The sequence below is a fragment of the Rhineura floridana genome, chromosome 5, assembly GCF_030035675.1.
Source record: "Rhineura floridana isolate rRhiFlo1 chromosome 5, rRhiFlo1.hap2, whole genome shotgun sequence".
NCBI classification, from domain to species: domain Eukaryota; kingdom Metazoa; phylum Chordata; class Lepidosauria; order Squamata; family Rhineuridae; genus Rhineura; species Rhineura floridana.
In genome coordinates this window covers 6,014,846-6,040,967 of record NC_084484.1, presented here as the reverse complement: position 1 = coordinate 6,040,967, position 26,122 = coordinate 6,014,846, and the positions used below count along the sequence as shown (strand labels likewise).

At 41.2% G+C, this 26,122-nt stretch overlaps 1 protein-coding gene across 1 annotated transcript in view; it reads left to right on the top strand.

Annotated features, from left to right (window-relative positions):
- DGKH (diacylglycerol kinase eta) overlaps positions 1 to 26,122 on the top strand; it is a 247,107-nt gene that overhangs the window by 219,471 nt on the left and 1,514 nt on the right. The window contains 1 exon segment of the mRNA XM_061629909.1: positions 21,010 to 21,107. Coding sequence (XP_061485893.1) covers positions 21,010 to 21,102 — 93 coding nt within the window. The 3' untranslated portion in view covers positions 21,103 to 21,107.

Sequence of the window (26,122 nt, the reverse complement as noted above, 5' to 3'; positions counted from 1 at the left end):
TCAGCAGGCGTCTACTGTTTTAACTTTTAAGTACCTGCTGAAAACCTTTCTGTTTCGCCAGGCTTATGCAGGCAATTAAGAACATGCTCTCTTTTTTTTTTTTGCAACAATTGACCTTTATTTTTATTGTATTTTTAATTTTTTTAATTCTATGGTGGTGGTTGTTTTAAACAGGTTGTAAACCACTTTGTCAAATGCAAAGATGTATCACTGAACACTAAAGTCAGGATCATTCATGGTATTCCAATCTCTATGTATGGATGTGAAAGTTGGACAGTGAAAAAAGTGGGTAAGAGAAAAATCAACTCATTTGAAATATGGTGTTGGAGGAGAGCTTTGTGCATACCATGGGCTATGAAAAAGACAAATAATTGGGTGTTAGAACAAATTAAACCAGAACTGTCCCTAGAAGCTAGAATGATGAAACTGAGGTTATCATACTTTGGACACATCATGAGAAGACCTGATTCACTAGAAAAGACCATAATGCTGGGAAAAACAGAAGGGAGTAGAAAAAGAGGAAGACCAAACAAGAGATGGATTGATTCCATAAAGGAAGCCACAGACCTAAATGTACAAGATCTGAACAGGTGGTTCATGACAGATGCTCTTGGAGGTCGCTGATTCATAGGGTCGCCATAAGTTGTAGTCGACTTGAAGGCACAACAATAACAACAACAAACCACTTTGATGTTTTTAACGAAACAGCGATATATGAATATTTTTATAAATAAATAATAAATAAACCCTTAAGGTAGGAACAGAGCCACTGCAACACACTGTCACCGACACCCGTCTGTCCAGAAGGATAGCATTATGAATGGTATGACATTTAAAAATTGAGCAGCCATGCACTGCTCCTGTCCTTCTCTATATAATGATCATCCATCAGGGCGACCAAGGTTGATTTGGTCCCAAACCCAAGCCTGACTGAAAAGGATCCAGATAATCAATTTCATCAAGGAATGTCTGCAGTTGTTCCACCACAAGCCTCTCAATCACCTTCCCCAGAAAGGAAGTATTTGCGACTGGACCATAGTTGTTACAATCCAGTGGGTTCAGATCAGTAGCTGACATGTTGAATATGAGCCCACAGTTTAACATAGCTGCTTAAAAAGCTAATGCAATCTCATGCTGCTTTAACAACAGCATAGTGTCCAGATCACAAGTAAATGTTCCATTCTATTTTGCATCGGCCAGGCCACATCTGGGTACTGTGTTCACTTCTGGACACATTTTAAGAAGGTTTCTGGCTATTTCTCTGGAGCTCCCACCCCCACCCCAGCCATTCCCTCTGTTACTATAAATCCTGTTCTGGATGCTTTAATCTGGCATGCTGCCTTGGGAGTAGTGGAAGATGCTATCCCATCACCAGTATTCAAGTACGATGTAATGGCTGGCCCAGTTAGCTGGTGTACATGTCCTTCATCTCAGGCAGCAAAATGTCTTGGGCTGGCCCTGTCCAAAGGACAGGACTAAAACCAATGGGTGGAAGTTGCAGGGAAATATTAGGATAAATTATCTAATAGTAGGAGCTATTCAGCAATGGAACAGACTGTCTCAGGAGGTGATGGGCTCTTAATTGGAAATACACAAGCAGAGGCTTGATAGCCATTTGCTAAGAATGCTATGGTTGCATCCTGCATTGTAGATCCTCCACTGAGCAGTGGGTTGGACTAGATTACCCCCAAAGTACCTTCCAACTCTATAGTTCTATGATTCCATTATCTCTGGGAGGAAGGCCAGGAACCCCTACTGAAGTGTTTCAACACACTGGACTGTTTAAACCATGCAATATATCTGATACTAGAATAAATCTGTCTCACATAGTCATGGTGAATGCATGTAAGTACTTATATCTCTACCATTCTAGAAGCTATAGACCTCCTCTTCTCTCTCAAGAATGCATTTGCAATAGCAGCTACTCTTGAAGTTACTGCACTATTTGCTGCAGGACACACCTTTAGTTTGCTTTTGTTTGCTTGTGTCTCACAATAAATCCCCAGATTTATATTTTCCAGTGTTGGTCTGAACAGACCCACATTATGTCATAATCACCTGGTCTGCTTCTCAAATTGTTCATTTGAGGGCATATCTATTGGGGGCAGATGATCGTTCCAACTAGACATACTGCATGCAAACTGATTTCCCAATGTCCAATCAGCTGGAAGTCTTCTGCCTATCTTTCTGCAAAGAGAATAGAGAAGATACTGATTTGAGTAAGTCCTAGCTGCATAATAGAGGCATTACAGCACCTCATTTCCTCCCTCTGCCTTAATGTCTGATTTGAGGTAAACCCAAGGAGAAACCATGTCCGGGACATAAGCAACACTAATCTGAGTTTATTGCATGCAGTATTAGTTTAAGCCATGTTGAATCTTACACATTTTAAAAGTTAATTTTGAATCATTTGCATCATATTCCAAAGAATAAACTTGAAGGTTATCACATAAGCTGTGTTTCAAAATATAACTATTCAAAATACGTGTGTTTGTGGGGGGTGAGAAGCAGTATGACTAAAGCACCAATGGGAGTAGACAACACATCAAGCCTCATCCCTTTCTTAGAGCATTCTCAGACTTTTATTTATTTATATCCCAGCCTTCCTCACAGAGGGAGCCCAGGGCGGCAAACAAAAACACTAAAAACACTATAAAATATCTTTAAAACAGACTTTAAAATATATTAAAACAAAACATCTTTAAAAACATTTTTTTAAAAAAAAGCTTTAAAAATCTTTTTTAAAAAAGCTTTAAAAACATCTAAAAAGCAATTCCAACACAGACTCAGATTGGGATAAGGTCTCTACTTAAAAGGCTTGTTGAAAGAGGAAAGTCTTCAATAGGCACCAAAAAGACAACAGAGGTGATGCCTGTCTAATATTTAAAGGGAGGAAATTCCAAAAGGTAGGTGCTACAACACTTTTATGTTGAAATATCATGTTAAGAAAATACTTTGTAACCCACAACAAAATGGTGAAGACCATGCAAATATCCAGTGTCAAGGCAGTCATGGAGGTCTACACTGGCTTGGTAGCAGAATAATTCTTCCCACACTGTAGTATAGTAGTTTCAGAATTGATGGGATAGGCTGCTTATCTATCTGCTATCCCCAAGGCCACAGTACTTACTCGTGCTCATACTGGGAAGGGTTGCCTCAGCCTATCCTGAAAGCAATGGTAATTCACAAGCAAGTTCCCACAGAAGCACAGCCTCTCCTCCAACCAGTCTAGCACAATCCTTCATGAGAGAGAAATCTGTGTGTGCCTTGCTTGCCTGTTGCAGGGAGGAAGAGACTGAGATTAGATTCATTTTCCCTGCCATGATAGGAAGTATTCCAGAAGGAATGGCTAAGTAGGGCTATTACTTTTGTTGTGGGTGCTTAGCTTCTTCCAAGACTTCCCTTTCTTCTTCTTCTTTGTATTGGTCACAATATATCACAAGGGAGAAAAAAGGCCAGGTGAGGCCAGGGCTGTGCTTGATGCATGACCCAGCTTGCCACAGTATCCCTCATATAACATTGTACTATGTATAGATATGTAACATGTGCCAATATAATTGTTTGTATGATCTTTTTATTTATTATTTTTATTTAGTTGCATTTCTAAACCACCCTATAGCTAGCAGCTCCCAGGGCGGTGTACAACATGATAAAACCACAATATTTAAAATATAGCAAGTGTGAACTTTTCTGAACTTCAGAGGAGGATTCCTGCCATAATGTAGCCAAAGCAGCATCACCCACCCACAGACAAGGGGAGTTAGTGGCAACGTTAGGGAAACCTTAAAGTGTGAAGAAGTACAAAAAAATTTAGGGAGGCAAAGTAGGGAGAACTCCCCCTTCAAAAAACATTCCCATAAGAACTCAACAGCATGGGATGTTAAGAGATTCAGAGGGGGGAAACTGACAACCAGGGCAGGGAGAAAGGGGGAATAGAATGGAGTGGCTGTAAATGGAGAAGAGAAACTCAAACGAGAAATTAAAAGGGTACTGTCGTATCCAGGTTGGGACTCAGGAACCAGACCAGTTGGTGAAAGCAAATCAGTTTTTATTAAAGTAATATCCAGACAAAGACTACGCCTTCTCATGAAGTTTCACTACAAAACATAACCTGCGACTTGAAAGAGAGTTGACAGAACAAGGAACCACTATTCCCCCTATCCCTTAAGAAGGGGCCAATCGAGCGCGAATTCTCTCACTCCGCCTCAAAGTGCTCTCATCCACTCCCCTCCTCTCCTCCCTCTTTTGCCGCCTCTTTTGCTGTTGCCTTGTACGTGGTGAAGGGGGGGCTACTGCCCCCTCCCCTTCTGAGGACTCTGACTCAGGCATGGGGGAAAGCGGGGGGCAATGCTTAAAGCATCTGGCTGCTTCTCCTTACTTTTCCCTGTATCAGGAGGGGGTTGGATTCCCCCTTGCCCTTCCTCCTTCTCCAACTGCTCTGAGCTCGAAGGGGGAGGAGGCGTGGGAAGCTCATGGGAAGGATCTGTGTCTGTTGGACTTTCAAGGTCTTTGCTGCCAGACAGTTCTATCTCTGGGATTCCCTCCTCCTCTTCTGCTTCTTCTTCACACGGCTCTGGCCAAATGACCCCCTCCCTCTCCTCGTCTTCTGAAACATCAGGGCCCCAATTCTGCATCCTGGCAGGTACAGAGAAAACCATCATATTAGAGAGGTCATTTCCCAGTTTACACTGAGAATCTATTTTTAAATGTCTGCAGGGACAGAAGTAATAGCTGCCATAGAAGTCAATGGAGAAATCCAAGATTTGAATGCAGCTGGCATTGGACACTGATGTGTCCACTCCACCCCCACCCCAAAAGTAGCAGCTCTTTTTAACTCCGTTCTTATTTAGTGTGAATTTTTTAAAACCTCTACTAATGCAAATTCCAAAGCAAATATTCATATTCCAGGGAGAGTGTGTCTAAGACACGCCTGCAGGTAATTCACACTGAATGCTACAGGTCAGACTTTGAAGCCTAGCAGCATTAGACTGTGACAGCAAGTTGGGCTGAAGATAGTACAACCCTGCAATATTATCCATTGCTTTTTATCCTCAAATACAAGTTGGACTGAGGGAGTAGTATATTACAACACTTATTTATTTTTATTTATTTATTTTATTCGATTTATATACCGCCCACAGCCCAAGGGCTCTCAGGGCGGTGCACAACATGGATAAAATACAATAAAATCACAAAAACAGCAAAGTATACATTATTAAACAAGTAAACAACCTGATATAGATTAAAAACACAAATGAATTAAAATGCCTGGGAGAATAAAAAGGTTTTAACCTGGCGCCGAAAAGATAAAAGTGTAGGCGCCAGGCGCACCTCATCAAAAACACTTCCATAAATCGGGGGGCAACCACTGAAAAGGCCCTAGATCTTGTTACTACCCTCCGAGCTTCTCTGTGAGTCGGAGCTCGGAGGAGGGCCTTAGATGTTGAACGTAGTGAACGGGTAGGTTCATATCGGGAGAGGCGTTCCGCTAGGTATTGTGGTCCCGCACCGTGTAAGGCTTTATAAGTCAAAACTAGCACTTTGAACACTTCAGTCTAGTTCAGTTATACCCCCTACTGCAGGCTGGACGGCTGTGCTGACAGAGAGTGGCTTATAACAGATTTACAATTCCAGGTCAAAGGTGAGTCTGAGGCTCCCCCATACTTCTCAGGTTGTAGCAAAGGTCAATCTACTTAAATTGCTCCCTCAGACCTCCTTCCAGACTGAACAATGCCCCTCAGCTCAATCAACAACCTCAACCACAGGCTCAGGTAATACACACACCAGGGATACACTGTCCTCTTTAGCGGCAGAAAGTGGATAGAGAAAAGTTTTTCTCCCTCTCTCATAACACTAGAACTCATGGACAATCCAATGAAACTGAACATTGAAAGATTCAGGACAGGCAAAAGAAAGTATTTCTTCATGCAGCACATAGTTAAAGTGGAATTCACTGCCACAGGAGACAGTGATGGCCACCAACTTGGCTGGCTTTAAAAGAGGATTAGACAAATTCATGAGGAGATGGCTATCAGTGGCTATGCCGCCATGGTCAGAGGGAGCATGCTGCTGAATACCAGGTGCTGGAAACTGTAAGGGTGGGGGGAGTGCTCTTGCATTCAGATTGTTTCTGAGCAGATTCTGCGTCTGGGCATCCTACAGGCATCTGGTTGGCCATTGTGAGAACAGAATGCTGGACTAGATGGGCCATTGGCCTGATCCAGCAGGCTCTTCCTATGTTAACCCAATTTAGTGCAAATCCTTATGCAGCCAAACTCTCGGGGAAAAGCAGCCCAACGACCATTGAGAGGGGAAAGTGGGGGAAAGAATGGAATGAAATGGCTGGAAACCTAAACCATAGCACACCACGCCTCAACATTTAATTTCATGTCTAATTTTTTACATATAATCTCTCTCACTCACTCACTCACACACACTCGTATAGAAAAAATATTTTTAGGGCACTAGATTATCAGAACTCTTGCACAACCCTCGTATACAGGCGAGTGATGAGTAGCAAGAAAATCTTCACACCGTGGCTTCATTCGCTGCTACTGCGCATGCGGGGGACGTCAGCAGCCGCAGCGGCGGAGAGAGCGTTTGCTTGCGATGGTGGTGCTCTTGCCGAGGCAGCCTCTGGTGAGTGAACTTCGAGCGCTGCTGCGGACGAGTCTCGCGAGAAGAAGGAAGGGCAGCGAAAGAGATGAGGCGATTGCTGCGATGGTGATGTACGTAGGTGGAAGAAACGTTGCTGGTGAAGTCAGTTGTTGATGCAGAGAGGCCTGCCCGAGATTTGAGCCGGGAAAGGGGTGGGGGTCGAGATCCTTTGAGCTGAAAGGTATCGGGGCGGGGGGCTGCGCGCGTGCCACCCAGACGGCAACGGTCGAGGATTCTGATGGCAGGCAGGCAGGGAGGGAGGGAGGGGGGTTCTGTCATGTTGTCATTGCTTGTTTGCCCTGTGCCCTGACCTCCTTCGGCTCTTGGACTGGTGACGGCTTCATTCTCGCGCTCGCCTCACCCCAGAGACCCTTTTCACCCCCCAATTTCTCTTGTGACTACATTCGGGGGGTGGGGGAAGCGTTGGCCAAGTCTTTAACCCTCCCCCCACTTTTCCTTAACTCTCTCCGAAGGAGGCAATAATACTTAATATTTACATACTGCCTTTTTAAGTCTTTCGAGTCTGTAGTGTTCATAATCCTCACAACCACCTTGGGAGGTATGTCACTAAAGGTGAAGAGAGACATAACGTTTTAAGTGTGGTATAACTGGTTTGAGCATACACTGTCTATGTTTGTGCAAAGCACAGAGAATGTGTGTTGCATAGTAGTAATTAATTTATACACTGCTTAATGCGCAGATGGCTTCTGAGCAGTTTACAAAGCATAAAAACCAACTGCACAATATTATTACAAGACAGAATAATTAAAAATACACCACAGTTAAAATACACCATAAAATAACCCCATTAAAATATAAACATCTATGATTAAAAAATGTAGGAAAACAATCCCATTAAAACAGCAATTAAAATAGGAGACTCTGGTCAAGAGTTCAAGGGAATATCTGTGTAAACACGTGCATAGGAAGATAGGAAGCTACCTCATAATGAGTCAGACCATTGGTCCATCTAGCTCAGTGTTGTCTTCACTGACTGACAGCAGCTCTCCAGGGTGTCAGACAGGATTCTCTTCTAGTCCTACCTGGAGATGCTAGGGATTGAACCTGAGATCTTCTGCATGCAAAACACATACTCTACCACTGAGCTATGGTGCGTCTTCAAAAGCCACCAGAATGCCAATAAAGATGAGGTCTCTTGTATTTCAGTAGGGAGTGCATTCTACAGCACCAGTACCACCATTGAAAAAGCCTGCTTCCACACCAGTAGTCAATAATCAGGCTGTGATAAGACTAACCAGGTTACATTTGTTGATCTCTTACTGGGTAATGGAGAGGAAGATGGTCTTTCAGGTAGCCTGGTCCAGAATTGCTTAGGACTTTTTATATAAGTAGGAAGACCTTAAAAATGATTTGGTGGCTAACAGGCAGCCAGTGTGGATCCCTTAATACTGGTGTGATACTTGCCTGGAAAGGGTCACCACTTACCACCCTAGTCTAACTCTATGTCTATCTTAGGTGGCAGTAACCATCCATACCTTGCAGATTTGAGGGGGCTTGATAATGGTTTGTCTGAAGCTGTCTAGTGAACTGGTGGAAGAAATTTGAACCACAGATTTCCTGGCTCAGAGCTCACCCTCAGGACCAAACTTCTTCCCCCTCCTCCATAAAATAGTCTTATCTGGAAGAAGACTACAGTCCAAAAGGAGAAACTTAATCATTTCCCCCACACCATTTTTTTTAGCAGACATTCTCTCTTCTCTCCCCCAGTCCCCCAAAGTTGCTGTTTGTCGCTGATGGTATCCCATGGGATTTTGGGGGCAAATAACAATTGAGGAGGGATTTGTACAGGGAAAGGGTTAAATCCACCCTCTCCTCACAATCCCAGACTCTGTATGTCTTTGGCGAGGCCCAGATGCATTGGCAACAAGGAAAATAGTTGTGGCTGAATCTGTTACCTGGTATTTGCACCACCTTGCCAGGTGCTGACTTTGGGCCTGAAGACAACTATTCAGCACTTCAGTTATAGATCTATCTACTAGCCACACTTGTGTTTAGTTTTTTTTGCCAGATATTACTAATTTCTGAACTGTATACTTTTATGTTAGTAAAAAGGAACAGGATTTAATTCCAACTGTATGACAAAGCTGATATCCGTTAAGTTTAACTGGATTGACAAAGAGTTTAGAATCAGCCAGCTTGGTATTAGCTCTTTCATTCTGTTGTGTATCTTACATCTTTCAAAACTGATGTGCTGTGATGGCTGTATGTAAAGAGAAATGGGGCTTCTATGTCTTTAAATACTTGTGTAGAAGATAGAATCTCAGCAAGTATGGTCCTTCTCACGCTGTATGACAAAATGTACCTTATTCATATAGAGAACATAAAAAAACAAGTAAGGTTTGCAAAAAGCAACTTAAGAGACAAAATCCATAGTGTTTCTGCTTCACTCAGTTTTCTGTTGGCCATCTTGGTAGATATATTTTATAAAGACCAATATTGTGGTTTAGTCAGCAGCCCTATACCTCAGTGGTATAACCAGATGAGAGCCATCAAACCTGTTAAAAAATTAAGCACTCCTGCCTTGCAAAGGCTTCTGTATAATCTGAAAACTTTCACTTAAAAAATTGGCCTGCAGTTGGAAACTATCCATTTATTCCTGGTAGCTCTTCTCATCAATCAAATATTTTCCAAATATCTGCTGCCCACGATTTTCAATCAGTTATGTCAGTGGCATTGTATTTTGATTGAATCACTTTCCTTGTAGACATTATAGTCTGGAAAGTAAGAAATAAAGGGTGATATCCAATCAAGTCATGCTCTTACTAGGCTCATTGATTTCAATAGGTCTATTCTGAGTGAGACTAAGATTTAATATCACCCAAGCTGCATGCATCCTTTTTTCAGGCTGTGCTTATATTTACAGGAAAATGTTAACCATCTGTGAATAATGTGGGATATAGGAGGAAATATGGAACTTAGACACACAACATTGATTACAATGGCACAGAACTTTGATTGATAGCTATCCAGAATTTTTCATGAGTATGGAAGTTGCATTTGTAGGATAGTGGACATGCAAACCTTTTCACAGTTTTGGGAAATTAATGAATGCCGCAGTTCTCCATACAGCTCTGTCCTTTAATAAAATCACTGTAGAATTTGCTAATTTATGCCTACATGCAAATTTAGAAATAATTATTGAATTTACTCATTGTCCTCAGTTAACTTTTTACCCAGATGAGTACAGGAAAAAAAGAAAGAAATGGCAGCACATATGCTGAGGCAGCCACTTATTTTTTCTGTATAATGTCTCCTTTTCACATCCTAGAAGCATTTGAGGTTTCAGGTAGTGACACAGTTATGTTGAACCCTCAGTTTAGTTACCTCCTAACTTTTTTTTTAAGGTGCCCTCTCCTTCCAGCCACACACAGTTGATCAATGTTGCTCACACTTGGCTCTCCTCCCCCTCCAGCCACCAGCAGATCCAAGGCCGGGTGCACACAACCCAGAGTGTACTACCACCCAAATGGCATTCTTGTTTTGGGCTGGCCATACAGACTACATTGTGATAGTTCTTTGTTTAGTTTTTCATCAATGTGTTGTAATCAGATTTTTTCCAATTGGTGCATCAACGTTCTGTTAATACAGCTAAGATTGAAATGTTATCTAGCTTTTTTGTAGCTTAATAATTTCAGTTACATTATGCATAAATGTGTTTGTAGAAGCCATACAGCATGCAAACCTGCTTATTTTCTTGGTCCCTCAGATGTCAACTCCAAATTCCACCCTCAAATGTTGATATGGTTCAAGTTTATGTGCTTACAGGAAGAATAATTACGCTGTTTTATCAGTTATTGATTGTTTCTTTCAAGTGTGAAAAATCAGTTATACGAGGATAAAATTAAAATATGTGCTTTGGAATATGTATTTTCTTTTTGTTGGCCAGCAGCAGCAATTTGGCAGAAGAACACATTTTATGGCATCCAGTGATACCATCATGTTACTTATATGCAGTCAGGAAGTAAGTGCAAATAGCTAGACTAATTTTGTGTCTCTTGGAAATGTGAGATGAGGACATAGAGTAAAATTACAAAGTATTAGGAAAACGGAAACAACTAGATTATGTTCTATCCCCATAAAATCATAATAAACATTAGGATTGACTTGCCTAGCAGTTGACTGTTCAGATATTGTCAATAGACCACCTAGCCAAGAATGCCACTATGTAGGGGGCAGCTTCACTTTTTAATTTCATTATGGTTCCCTCTGTTAAGAAAGGCAGGAATGAGAGCTACTTGCTCTCTGGCTCTGCAGTTGTGAGGGGTAAATCCAGCAGCATAGCGATGCTTTTCATACTGGCTGTTTGTTATAATTGCAAGCATCTCTGAATATGCAGCCTAGGACACCCCATAATTCCATTTTACATGCTACAGGAACCAGGGAGTACGTCCTCCATTTGATTTAGCTTTCTGCTCTGAAAAGCTCTTGTGAGGGATTTGACTCGGCGCTAGAAACACTTTAACTTTTACAGTGCAATCTGATGCCTTAATTTCATTATTTCTCTGTAACAATTAACTAGTTTGTTTTGTAATAGTGTAAGTATCAAATCTGTGGATGACTAAAGTAACTTTTTTGTTATACTAATACAAGTTAATGCTCTAAAAATAGTTGTCTCCTATTTGACAGTATTTGACCAGATAAATACCAAACTGTAGATCAAACCCTTCTTAAGTTGTTGAAAATAAAACATTCAAAATAGGGTTCTTGTCAATCCTTGAATGTATATGTTAAAAAAATTATACTCAAATCCAGAAATGTGATAAGTGCTGAAAACTATGTGTAGGCTTGATACTGAGAAATCTCTGTGTACACATGATTGTTCAACTGAAGTATTTCATAACATGGAAGAGATTAACACAGCTCCTCCTCAAGCAGAGCTCTGTGTGCATACTGCAGATGCTGTTTATTTTTCAGCACTATTGGATCCAGGCTTAGATATTAATTCCTTTCAGTTATTTGCCCCATTCATATAAGGAATGTGGGGAGAGGTGAGTGGGACTGCATGTGCTGGCCCCATCTGCAACATCACCATCTTTGCTATCCCCTGCCAGATCTGTTCTTCGTTTGAAAGGGAAGCCAACATGCATGCAGCTCTAGTTTTTCCCTCAACCTGTTCTTTAAATATGTGGAGAAAATCACTGCATGAAGCTATTGTTTGTTCTGTATTGGGTTTAACTACTCTAGTTTTAATTAGGCTGCTGCCTTAAACGTGCCTCTTGAGTTAAACTGGTGAGGCACTGAAGTGCTGAAACCTCCAGATTTTAATTGTAGTAATCAAATTAGGTGTCATTGACATTTTAATATGACAGTGAGTCTCTGAAGAGAAAACGGAGAGTATGCTTACCTATAATTTTTTCTTCAACTTATTCACAAAGCAGTGTCCAAAAACACTAAAAAATCTTCTCCATGTGTTAGAAGGCGGGTTCTTTTAGAGCAGTGTTTCTTTAACCTTTTCCACTGCCAGCACCCCTTGGATTTCCAAAATATGCTCTCACACCCCCTGAAAAAATACTGTACATTTTTTTATTTTATTTTAACTTAGCTAAGATAAATGCCAGTTTTCCAAAATCTTTGATTGTGCCTCTCACCCCTAGAAAAAGTTGCTCTCACACCCCCTGAAAAAATACTGTTCATTTTTTATTTTATTTTATTTTAACTTAGCTAAGATAAATGCCAGTTTTCCAAAATCTTTGGTTGTGCGTCTTGCACCCCCAGGGGTGTGTGCACCCCAGGTTAAGAACCACTGTGAGACTAGCAGGGCTAGTTTATAAGAGGCACCACCCACTTCTATAGAGTTAGTTTACATAGCAATAACCCTGCCCAGCCAATGAACTATTGCTAAATTAATAATGGCCTCTTATTAATGTATTTAAAGATTTCATAACTGCTTTTTGGACACTTTTACTATCACAAGGTGGTGTACAAAATTCCAGAATGAAAATCTAATAATTTATAAAATCATCAAATTAAAACCATATTACATTGCATTGTGATGTAGTGGTTAGAATGTTGGACTAACCACTCAGCCATGAAGCTCACTGGACAACCTTGGGCCAGTGACTATCTCTTAGCCTAACTTACCCCACAAGGTTGTTGTGGGGAGAAGATGCAAAGGGGGAAATCCATGTATGCCACCTTGAGCTCCCTGGATGAAAGATGGGAAATTAATTAATTAAAATGAACAGCACCAAATAATGCATAGCACAGGAGTTAATAAAATGCAAATTGATATAGAAATGCCTCAAGAGTTTTTGCTTTCTTGTTTTTTTTTAAAAAAACTGATAATGATGGAGTCTCACTGATGTCCAAGGATGGGAGATGTGCAGATACAGGACAACCACTGAAAAACCCAGGTCTTGTACCTGTCAAAAACTGGGCAAACTCATATGGATGTAGACAGTCCTACAGATAACCCAGTCCCAAACTATTTAGGACCTCCTCGCTTTTTTGCAGTAATCTCGCCCCCAAAACACAGAAAAGCATGTTCTGGGCCGCTATCTAATGAACAGTTAGGAACAACAACAACAACAATAATAATAATAATCAGATGTTATATAGTGCTTTCAGTGTATAATGCACTTCACATTCGTTGCCAGAGAGATACTTACAATAGCCCTATATTACAAGCCACTGTTACCGCATTTTTTGGAAATGTGAGTCTGAGTCTAAGGAACTTGCCTAAGGCCACCTAGTGAATTCACATTCTCTTACCCCCTTTGCTACACTGGGAGGTAAACACATTCTCTGTTATTCCTGCTGGAGAAGAGATGGAAAAGAATATTTTATTTGGAAATAAAAAGGGTACAGGGAGGTTATGAATCAAGCCTGATATCCTCTCTGAATTTTGCCTTGTCTCATTATAGCTCAGCCCAAGCCGTCTTACCTTTTCCCTCATTGTTCCCCTTCTCACAGTTTCACATACTTCCAAGTTGTGAGAAAGGGAGGGAAAATAGTTGCTGAGGCTTCTAAGCTGTTCCTGCACTATAAAGTATACTGCTGATATGAGCTCTAGAAACTGTAGTTATTTATTCTTTCTGACTCATTGACAAGAGGAAATAAAAACAATTCCCAAAATTAAACCAAGGGTTGGTTCTAAGACCTCTTAGTGTGTTCGGACAAGTGTATTTTGGGGGTTTGGGGGGGTTAAGTCCTCATGATTCTTGGATGAGAAGGAATTAAAAACTAGTCGTTTCTGTTGACTGGAGGATTCAAGCATGTCCATTCCTAGTCCCACAACAAATAAGTGTGGAAAGGGAGGTGGGAGTGGGGGGTTTGGTGGAGTGTATTGGTGCAGGGCCCCAAAGAGCCAAGGCAGGAAAATGTTGTTTAAAGTGCTTCCAGATTGTTGCTATTTTAGAGTGGGATTCAGTCACATACTGGAAAGTTCCAGTTGTGCAATTATAGCTGATTGGAACGTCTTTCACAATAAACCCACTTCCCCATAAAATCAGACTTTTTGCAATAAGGAAAGTGACTGGAAAATGCACTTGAAAGTGTGGGATAACACTTGTTTTGATGCAATGTCATCTAATGTCCCGGCAAACAAATCAGAATGAATGCTTAATAAACAGGTCCCCTGGAAGCACCCTTAGATTCGAAGTATGGTACACTCTGAAACACCCATCTGCCAAAGTCTGCTTCAAGAGAATGAACGAACTGACCAGCATAGCCTAGCTTACAGAGTTGATGCAAGCAAAGCCAGATGAAGGTGATTGGGGGCACTGATGCAGCTCCCAAAATGGGACCCACCCCTCTCTCCCCAAGAATGAACACATGAAATAAGGTCCCACAAAATAAGTCTTGTGGTATCTTAAAGACTATTAAATTTATTGTGGCATGATTTTTTGTGGACCGCAAAATATATATATATATATCGGAGCATGTGGAGTTTCACAGCTCTTATCAAAACACTTTTTTGTCAACCTTGATCAAAAGACAATGAGCATGTGCAATTTCACTTTCAACATTAGTTTTTCTAACTTCTGTCTTGAGCTGCTCACCAACTCTTGGCTTAACCTACCCCACATGGCTGTTGTGAAGATTTAAAATGGGGTCACCAGCCATTTTGGACCAGTGGGCACATGTTGAATTTTTAAAAATTAATTTATATTTGCAAATTTAACAAAAGAAGGAAAGAGAGAATAAAACAAAATGTTTATTAAAGACTACCGCTGCTACTACTACTACTACTAATAAATCACTATCAGTTCACGTTACAGATACAATAACCATCAGTCCATCCGTCTTAAGTTAAACATATAAATTAATATAAGCCCTCCAGATGTCCAAATGGATATCCACACAAAAGTGATGGTGATATGAAATATGTTCACATTCTCAATTTTGAGCCATCACTAAATGGCTGCTGTGGAGTTGTGGTATAACAAAATTAGAGAGGGTACAGTCATTGTGGTTTCTCTCCCTCCACCCCCAAACAACCTCTTGCTTACCCGGGGAAGTTCGCTGTGTCATGCTGTAGACATGTATACTAATGTACTGTAAGTTAACTATACAATGAATTCTTAACAAGAGTACGGCTTTAGGTCCTGCATAGCAGGAGATACACCTAAGCCTCTTTGCAAAGTTTTTACATTTTGCATTCACCATTTGGGGACAGGATTCTTCCTCCCCCCAATCCATCTGCATGTATTGTGCTTTAGAGGAGACCTACAGGAGAACTAAGCAGGGAAGAGCTGGTTGGCACCATCCTGGCCCCTGCCTGATCTGCTCTCCCAGCCAACAAAAGTATGTGTATTTGATTTGCCTGCATAGATTGTTTGCCCTGTGAGACATCTGTCTGCAGGTAAACATGTTTTGGGGCTGTCTGCAGGGTGGGGTATTGTTTGATTGTGGTGGCTGAGTAGATACAGCTGGGGTGTGGGTGTGGTCCAGAGCCTGCTTTGCTATGAGAACAGGCTCTGCTGTGAGTGGTGGGGTCGACTGTGGCATTGTCACCAAAGGGTTGTCACTTCAGGGAAGGGCAAAGTCACCCCCTATGTCAGTCAGGATATGGAACTGTATGCCGGGAACTGTGGGCAACAGCTTGCCCAGGGTGTGGGCCTGAGGGCTGGGAAATTTGGTTTGGTGATGTTCCCCCAAGTGAGAGACAGGGAGGAATGTTGGAGTGGCATTACTATCTCCCGCCTGACAGTGGGGGATACACCTGTTACTTGGCCTTTTTTATTATCTGTGGCTCTAATAATCTGTTGTATATCTTGATATCATGATGGTGTTAGGATGTGGCTGGGTGGAGTTGCAAAGATGCTGCCAAAATTTCAGCAGCGGTGGACAGGGGAAGATATAGTCAGTGTGGAGGGGCTGGCCACCATTGGGCTGGAGGTCTAGATGTTTGGGCCCTATCCTCCATTTTAGCCCTGCCACTCCTCTGGAAGTTACTGGTAGCTTATCCATTGAGTCCTCTGTCTAGTGGGGCTATTACTGAATGCCAGATCAGTCCATAATAAGACCATGCTTGGCCATGGATGAAGGGGCTGACTTGGCATGTATCACCAAGACTTTGATGAGTGAGTGGGTGGGCCTGACCTAACTCAGCTGTGCCAGTTTGGATATACAATACAGCACCAGGCTAGACTGGTGGATCAAGTGGAGGGTGTTGCTGTGTCCACAGAAACACCATCTGCTTTACCAGAAAACGTTTTAATCTTGGGATGGCCTTAGAAGGTCTGCACCTGGTGTTGGGCCAGAGAGACAGATTAGACCTACTGGTCTGTTGAACACCCCTGACCAAGCTGGCCAAAGTGGTCTCTGATGTGGTGTTAGAAAATGTCACTGGAGGCCCAAGTAGCCTCAGTAGTTGGAAGTAAACCGCTTCAGCTATGGGGTGGTATATAAATATTATTTTTATTATTTATTTTATTACATTTTTAGACCGCCCTATAGCAACAAGCTCTCAGGGCGGTGTACAACAGGGTAAAAACAGATTAAAATACATGTGGGTATGAGTACAATACAATAGAAAACATTTTTAAAAACAAAATTAAGACAAAAGATTAAAATTAAAATAAATGAAAATTAAATTTAAAATGCCTGGGCAAAGAGGTAGGTCTTTACCTGGCGCTGAAAAGATAACAAAGAAGGTGCCAGGCGTATCTCGTCAGGGAGGGCGTTCCATAATTCGGGGGCCACCACTGAGAAGGCCCTAGCTCTAGTTATTGCTCTCCGGGCCTCCCTATGCGTTGGAACCCGGAGAAGGGCCTTTGACGTCGAGCGCAGTGACCGGGTAGGTACATAGCGGGAGAGGCGTTCCGCCAGGTATTGCGGTCCGATGCCGTTAAGGGCTTTATAGGTAAGAACCAACACTTTAAATCTGGCCCGGAAACATATTGGTAGCCAGTGCAGCTGGGCCAGGACAGGTGTTATATGATCAGATTTTTTAGTCCAAGTAAGAACTCTGGCCGCAGCATTCTGCACCAGCTGAAGTAAATAAATAAATAAGTGCCTTTTACCAGCTGCGCCTGATATGACAGCTGAGACTGTTCCTGGACAGGGAGAGTTTGACCACAGTAGTCTGGTTATTGATGACTTCAAGACTGGATTACTGCAACACATTCGATGTGGGTCTTCCCTTGTGCTTGATCTGGAAACTGCAGTTGATGCAAGATGCTGCAACATAGTTTTTGACAGGAGTGAGACCCTGTCAACATTTAATACCTCTGCTCAGAGATCTGCACTGGTTTCCGATTTGTTACCAGGGCAAGTTCAAGGTGTTACTATTAATATATAAAGCCCTTAACAGCTTAGGACCAGTTTACTTGCAGGATCGCCTTATCACATATCTGCTAACTTGATCACTTCGATATGCTGAACTGGCACTGTTACAGTTGCCACATAATACTTGTTCCACCCTTCTAAGATATAGTTTAGTGTGGCAGCACTTGCACTTTTGAACTCCCTATCTATTAACATCAGGTAGGCACCATCAGGTATTCTTTTTGGCACCTGCTTAAAACATTTCTGTTTGGGCAAGCCTATCCAGGCACATAGATGCTTATGTGTTTTAATCTCTTTTTAGGTTACTGTTTTTTAAATTGTCTTTTAAGTGTTTTGGACAGTGAAAAAATGGATAGGAGAAAAATCAACTCATTTGAAATGTGGTGTTGGAAGAGAGCTTTGCAGATACCATGGACTGCGAAAAAGACAAATAATTGGGTGTTAGAACAAATTAAACCAGAACTGTCACTAGAAGCTAAAATGATGAAATGGAGGTTATTGTACTTTGGACACATGATGAGAAGACCTGATTCACTAGAAAAGACCATAATGCTGGGAAAAACAAAAGGGAATATAAAAAGAGGAAGGCCAAAGAAGAGATGGATTGATTCCATAAAGGAAGCCACAGACCTGAACTTACAAGATCTGAACAGGGCGGTTCATGACAGATGCTGTTGGAGGTCACTGATTCATAGGGTCGCCATAAGTCATAGTCGACTTGAAGGCACATAACAACAACAATTGATAATGTCAATTTTTCTTGTACACCACTTAGAGATTTTGTTACAATCAGGCAGTTTAAACATTTTGTTAAATAAAATAAATATTATTTGTAGAAAATACTTGTAGAGAGTACCTGATCTCAGACAAACCCAACACAGGAAAGATGCATCCCGGTTGCCAGGAAAAAAGGAAGGGCAAACAACAGAGATTCCAAGGACTACTTGAAAATAAGAGAGAAGCAGGAAGATTGCACTAAAGAAGACCCCAGAGATTCCTATTGCCTGGTGTCCACACTAGTCACTTATCAATCACTGCTCTGATTTAACTCATTGGCTAAAAATACTGACAGATGGGAGCAGCCAGACACTGACAGGTGGGAGCAGCTTATCTTACAGAAATTGCTTAGAAGGGTACCTGAACATGTTGCTTCATAACTTACTTTCTTGGAGGGCTAGTGACGTGCTTTTTTCTAAATGAAAGCTCATAGGTGCCAATGAAGGCATTCATGGACATCGTGCTGGTAACCCCTGCTATAAAAGGAGGTATTAAATGACCAGAACAGGAGCATTAGTGCTTCTGTCTGTAAGAATTTGATTCCTTTAACCCTACATATTTGTATTATAAAGGGCCATGTTTTTCTGTCTCCGCCCAATAAGTATAGCTCCAAGGCTTCAACCACTCTTAGTCTGGCTTGAATGTTGCATATTTTAGAATTGTATGTCCCACTTGTGTCAAATTGTTAGATTAGTGTACACAGGGGATTGATTTCTAAGATGAGTTATCACAGGCCTAAAGCCACTGGGAGTGTAAAACAGTAAGGAAAATTATAGGTAAAAGACTACGGAAAATTATAGAATCAATATTTTCCCTAAAATATTGTGAGTGGAGGGGAACCTTTTTTTTTGCAATGTTCTGCCCCACTGAGATAACACAACAGGATTTTTAAATGTTATAGAATATTTTTATTTCATTAACGATGATTCAACTGTGTTGAAATTATTTGATTTTGCAGTCCTGTTCCCACTTATCTGAGAGTAAGCCCCACTAAACACAAAGAGACTTACTTCTGACATGTGTACCATTGTGTTGTAAATTAACTATATAGTGATAATAAAAACTTGAAATTTGCAGTTACAAGTGGTGATACAGTAGAACCTCGCTATAATGCAGGGGTTGGGCGTCAAAGGATGCACCCGTGTTACCGGGTTTCCATGCTATAGTGAAAGCCACATTCTGTAACCTGTGTTTTTCTCAGGGGAATTGTCATACTCATTGTATATCCGAATCCCCAGTTCAGCAAGCTGCGTTATAGTGAGGTTCTACTGTATTTCTGTTTTCTAAAAGTATTTAGTATCCCTGATATTGATTACCTAAGTTACCCTTTTGTTTTTGTTGTTCTTACTGCATTTGAAATTAATTACTGTAGTTGAAATTAATTCTTTGAAATAGTAGCTTTGTTCTCCTTGATTGAAACCAGGATTTTAGCTTAATGACATGCTTAATGAATCAGATTACTTTTCTGATAGTTATTGCTTCTAAACAAATCATATCCTCTTAAGTATTTTCTTGTTAAACAGTAGTTTCTCTAGTCGTTTTCTCTTTGTGTTCCCTTGAGCATTGAGGAATCTGTCTCCTGTAACTTCTAAAGACAGCTTTGAGCCATTGCAAATTAAATCGGAAGGGGCTAACTGCATCTGGAATACGAATGTGGTGGGCCTTGAACCATAGGGTCCAGCCTTGGGTGGAGTCGCCCCAGGTGCAGATCTTGGTGGTAGTAGCAAATATTCAAATGAGAACTTTGAAGGCTGAAGTGGACAAATGTGATCTGAGAGATGTGTCCCAGTGTCATCTTGCAACAACAGTAGGGATGCTGAGGCACACCTCTCAGATCAGAGAAAACGATATATGTACTCAGTATGAATTTTCCTACCACAGAATGATACTGAAAAGGGTGCACCATGTGGGGTAAATCTGCTGTTAAAAGGCCTATGGGAAGTATCTTGTTGAGTTTGCAGCCTGAAACTGCCCACTGAGGAAGATGCCATTGATTCCGTTGGCTGCATTTTATCTTTGGTTGACTTTTGGGCTTTCCCTGTTGTTATCTTAAGCAGTAATGATTCAGGGAAAACTCAGGAGAGATCATTCTCTCACTTTATAATTTGTTAGAAATGAAAGAAATATTCCTTATTTTTTACGGCCTCCAAAATCCAATGTATATATAGAGAGAATGCAGCTCCTTTTCTGTGGAACTTGAGGGAAGGGTGTTATCATTCAGCCACCTCATGCTATGTTGAGGTAGTCAGAAGAGCCAAGAGATTCTTGTCACTTCTGAGTTGTTTCCAGCATGTCATGAAGCAAGAGGCGAGCTCCTTCCTTTTTCCAAGATGTTTGTGCATGAAAGGATTCAGGGAATTGAGTCAGGGCTCTTTCACCCCATATTTACACCATACATTTAAAGCACATGATTTTCACCAAAGAATCTTGGGAACTATAATTTGTTAAAGGTGATGGGGATTGTAGCTCTGTGAGGGGTAAACTACAGTTCTAAGGATTCTTTGGGGTAAGTCATGTACTTTCATAGGGGCGAGGGTCAATGTATACTCCATCATGGAGCACAAGTAGGGATCTTGAGGGTGCAGCCCTGAGATGTGCTGTTACTGAACCCAGACCCTCTCTTACCCATAATGAGGACCTGCTCAAATAAGTCTATTTGTTAATGGTAAAACTGTGTGGCTGATACGTGATTTATGTTCATTTCACTTTGTGTTATAATTTAATTTACACTTTTCACCATTTTAGTAAATTGATTTTTTAAATGGTAAAAAATGGTTGATTTAGTAAGCGTTATATCACTGTGTCCCTTTTGTTTTTCTTTAGAAATTGTTGAATTCTTCATTAGAAACAAAAATTAAACAATGGATGGTCCTATCAGGATCCGAAGCACTCAAAGGAAGTCTAGAATGCCCGTGAAAAAGGTAAACTTTCCCCCCTTAAAAACATGGTTTTGGTCATCTTGTTGTTGAGACTAACAACTGAATAAATCTAACTTGTACTGTCTTATAGCCATGATAAAGGTTTGATTTTTCTCTTTCTTTAGGCAACAGTATTTCAGATTATTTTATATTCTCAGCTTTGCAAATACTTTGTGGTCATACATATGGTTTCTGTGCCTGCACAGAGCTTCGTTCAGGAAATGTCCATAGCTGCCTCTTAGGAAACTTCTCTCTAGATTAGAGATTGCTGTCTGGAGAAGTGGTTCACAGGGCAATTAATTTTGTTCCATTTTTACTTCATTCTATTCTTTTTCTCAACTTCAGTTATCTGTCTTTCTGATTTTATATATATTTTTCTTTTTTTTTTCAATAATTTTTATTCAGATTTTCATAAAACATACAAGACGAAATCATAAAACATTCAAAGACAAAAAACAAAATCAAAAATAGTTAAACAAAAAAAAAAAGAAAAAAAAGAAAAAAAAAATAAAGAGTAAAATATTGACTTCCCATTTGTCAAAGATCAAATCAGTTATAAGTCTATAATATATAACAATCCTGTCTCTTAAGTCATATTATAAAATCACTTTCCTCCAGTAGTTATCTTACTTAATCATCAAATCTCATAAACATTACTTTATTCTTTCCACAAAAAGTCAAAGAGAGGTTTCAATTCTTTAAGAAATATATCTATCAATTTTTTTTTCCAGATAAGCATATCGATTAATCCATCTCATTACTAATTATGATAATCTTATTGTCATAACCATAGTCAAAATAAACATTTCAATTAATCCATCACATCAGAATCTGTTAGGTTCAGTAATTTCAGTAGCCATTGTTCTATTATCCCTATTAGTTCCATTTTCCATCTTCCATCTTCAGTAGTCTTGTTAAGTCCAGTAATTTCAGTATCCAATCTTCCATTATCAGTATTCCATAATAATCTTGCTGTCAAAGCCATAGTCATATAGTAAGAGTCTGATGGGAATTACCTCTATCCCAAATATTTTCTTGCCATCCATTCTGAATAGGTTGCTGAAATACTGCTGTAAAATCATATCTCTGTTCTTTTTTTCAAAATACACTGGGTCATCTCTTGAAAGTTTTTCCATTGTCACATGGCTGCAGTTAATTCCATAGATTTTCTCTATATTGGGCTCCATCACATCATTCCAGTCCAGAAGATTATCCATGCCATTGATAACTTTATCTCTAGAATCTTCATTAATTTCTTCAGAGATAACATTGAGTTCCAAACAATAGATTTTATTTCTAAAGTCCATAGACTCCAAATCTTGTTCCTGTTCCACGTTTGTTCCAATCTCCGGGATCTCCTCTCTCACAGGGACCCCTGTTCCAGTCTCCAGGGTCTCCTCTCTCACAGGGACCCCTGTTCCAGTCTCCAGGGTCTCCTCTCTCACAAGGACCCCTATGTCTTTAATCTCCTGTGTCTCCAAACAATAGATTTTGTTTCTAAAGTCCATAGACTCCAAATCTTTTTCCTGTTCCACGTTTGTTCCAATCTCCGGGGTCTCCTCTCTCACAGGGACCCCTTCCAGGGTCACCTCTCTCACAGGGACCCCTATATCTTTAATCTCCTGCTTCATTTTACTCAATTCAATTTTCAGCTCCTTACAACCCTGTCGCAGGTTTTGTTTCGTTATCTCAATCTCATCCATTATTTTCTGAAACATAGTTATTTCCAGATTCTCAGCCACTTTCTTAATTGCCATTTTAAAAGAAAAATATAGGAAAACCACTTCTTATTTCAGCAACAATTGGGTTAATACTCCAAACTTGGTGACATCACAGTATAAACAGAGCAGACAGCCTTATCTCTCCATGCTTAAGTAAACAAAATGCAGTTCCCAGGATCGAAACAATTAATGGCGGTCGTCAGGAAACAGATTCGTCAAAATAAAATAGACCAAAAAGAGAGTAGTCTCAGACAATATAATATTCTTCAAAATAAAAATCTGGAATAGAAATCCCTCTTCTGTGTATATCTTTAGAATGCAAATCCAGGACAGCTTTTTGCAACAAAAACAGAGATAAGCTATTAATTAGTGAGTAGCAGAGAGAAGTTATAGCTCCCCAGTGAGATGTCAAAAACCGATCAATCTGGCAAATCTCTTTTAAACAGCAACAATTTAAGTCAAGTAAAAGAAAAATATAGAAAGAAGGGTGCTTGCCTGTTAGTGCGTTCTCTCTTAGAAGATAAGATGAACGTTCGCTTTATCAGATAGAGCTTGTTGTTGAAAATCCGTCCCACCTTCGTCGGCTGGACCTCGTCCCATAAATTAATGAGATCTGGTCGTCCCAACAAAAATAGGCTTTGAGGTTAATCTCTTCGTTTCTCCCTACCCGGGAGAAGTTTAATCAGTCAAAAAAAAAAAAAAATCTGACTGATATATCTGAATAAGCTTCTTTTGAGGCAGGAGCCCGTCTCAAAAGCAGGCACAGGCTAAGTCACCCTTCCCGGAAGCGATTTTATATATATTTTTCAGTCACCCTTTGCACTGGATAAATTATTATTATTATTATTATTTGTATTTAATTTATTAGTCGCCCATTTGGCTGGTTGTCCAGCCACTCTGGGCGACGTACAAGATAAAAAACAATACATTAAAACGTTAAAATTTAAAACCATAACAGTAAAAACCTAACCCACCCCAAAAGCCTGCCTGAAGAGCCAGGTCTTCAAGGCCCGGCGGAAGCTCATCATAGAAGGGGCCTGGCGGAGATCATTTGGGAGAGAGTTCCACAGGGTGGGGGCCACTATTGAAAAAGCCCTCTCTCTAGTCCTCACCAGTCTAGCTGTTTTAACCGGTGGGATCGAGAGAAGGTCTTCTGAGGCTGATCTTGTTGAGCGGCATCCCTGACGATGCTGGAGGCGCTCCTTCAGATAGACTGGGCTAAAACCGTATAGGGTTTTAAAGGTCAAAACCAACACCTTGAATTGGGCCCGGTAAACGACCGGTAGCCAGTGCAACTCCTTCAGCACTGGAGTGATGTGATCTTGCCGGTGGCTGCCTTTAATCAGACGAGCCGCCGCATTCTGTACCAGTTGCAGCTTCCGGACCGTTTTGAAGGGTAACCCCACGTAGAGCGCATTACAGTAGTCTAGGTGAGAGGGGACCAGGGCATGTACTACCGGTGGGAGCAGATGGTTGGGAAGGTAGGGGCGCAGCCTCCGTATCAGATGGAGTTGATACAGCGCCGCCTGGCTCACAGCCGAGACTTGAGCCTCCATGGTCAGCTGGGAGTCAAGAATGACCCCGAGGCTGCGGACCTGGTCTTTCAGGGGCAAACGTACCCCATTGAGCACCAGGTCCACATCCCCCAGCCTTCCCTTGTCTCCCACAAACAGTACCTCGGGTTTGTCAGGGTTCAGCTTCAGCTTATTCCTTCCCATCCAGCCACTCACTGACTCCAGGCACTTGGACAGGGTTTCTACAGCCAACCTCGGTGAAGATTTAAATGAGAGATAGAGCTGCGTGTCATCCGCATACTGATAACATTGCAGCCCAAATCTCCTGATGATTGCCCCCAGCGGCTTTATATAGATGTTGAACAGCATCGGAGAGAGGATGGAACCCTGTGGCACCCCACAAGTGAGAGGCCAAGGATCCGAAATCTCATCCTCCAATGCCACTCTTTGGTACCTACCAGAGAGGAAGGAATGGAACCACTGCAATACAGTGCTCCCCATGCCTAACCTCTTCAGGCGGTCCAGGAGGATAACGTGGTCAACGGTATCGAAAGCCGCTGAGAGATCAAGGAGGAGAAGGAAGGTGCATTCGCCCCTATCCCACGCCCTCCTCATATCATCTACCAAGGCGACCAAGGCTGTTTCAGTCCCATGTCCAGGCCTGAAGCCCGATTGAAATGGATCCAGATAATTACTGCCTCCTTGAGTCAATGACCCAGCTGGCAAGCTTTTGTCACAAATGTCACACTTGTTTGTGAAAGAAGGCTCTCCCAGACTGACGGCCAGTATGCTTGGGAGAGGTTCACCAAGTTCACACGAGCAAATTCTGTGAGTCCTCCACCAGGCACGTGAGGAGGAACCATGAGTCCTGCTACTCCTGAATTTACTTCTGGACACACCCTTACTGTTCATTTGCATCCCACAGTAAATCCCCAGATTTATATTTAACCTTTCAGTGTTGGTGTGAACAGACCTGTAGTAGTAGTTACCTGGTCCAGTTCTCAAACTATTCATTTGAGAGTATATCTGTTGGGGGCAGAAAATTGTTCCAACTAGACATATTGCATTCAAATTAGCTTTCCATTTTTTTAAAAAAAAAACAGTATCACTGTCCAATCAACTGAAAGTCTTCTGGCTATCTTTCTGCAAAATTACCTTGCAGACTGGGGAATGCCACTTAATAAAATGCCCAGTTTTTATACCAGTAAATCCAAATTATGCTGCAACGATGTAATAATTTCTCATTGTGGCATCTGGGAATACATATTTATCACCCATTCACACGTTTCTTCATTTTTGAACGGAAATTTGGTAGTATTCCAAATTATATAGATCTTTGTGGCTTTTGGTAACATCTTGCATTGTCCTGATCTTCATGTTAGAATTTTCAGCGTTCAGGTAATTTGAGTTAATGAAATATTATCCTGCTTCATAATTATTTGCCATAGACTTAATGCACTATTTTGAAGCATTCTTCTCACTAGAGGTTTATCCTGGAACAGGCGGGAATAAAGAAGTGAATGTTGGATTTACTATAATAATTTCTTTTCTGCAGGGGAGGAGGGGTTGGCCTTGCCCAATCTTCTAGTCAGGAAGAAGAAACTGAGAAGAGGTCACCTTAGTGGGCTGGACAACCTCACTCCAGTTCACTTGTACCAAAGCAAAGAAACATGCTGGAGAGAAGAAAAAACATGACAACCCGGAAGAACCGGCCATGTGCAATGCCTGCAACTGAGTGCCCAAGAGGAACTTACACTCTGCCCCACCTGCAGCAGTGGGGAGG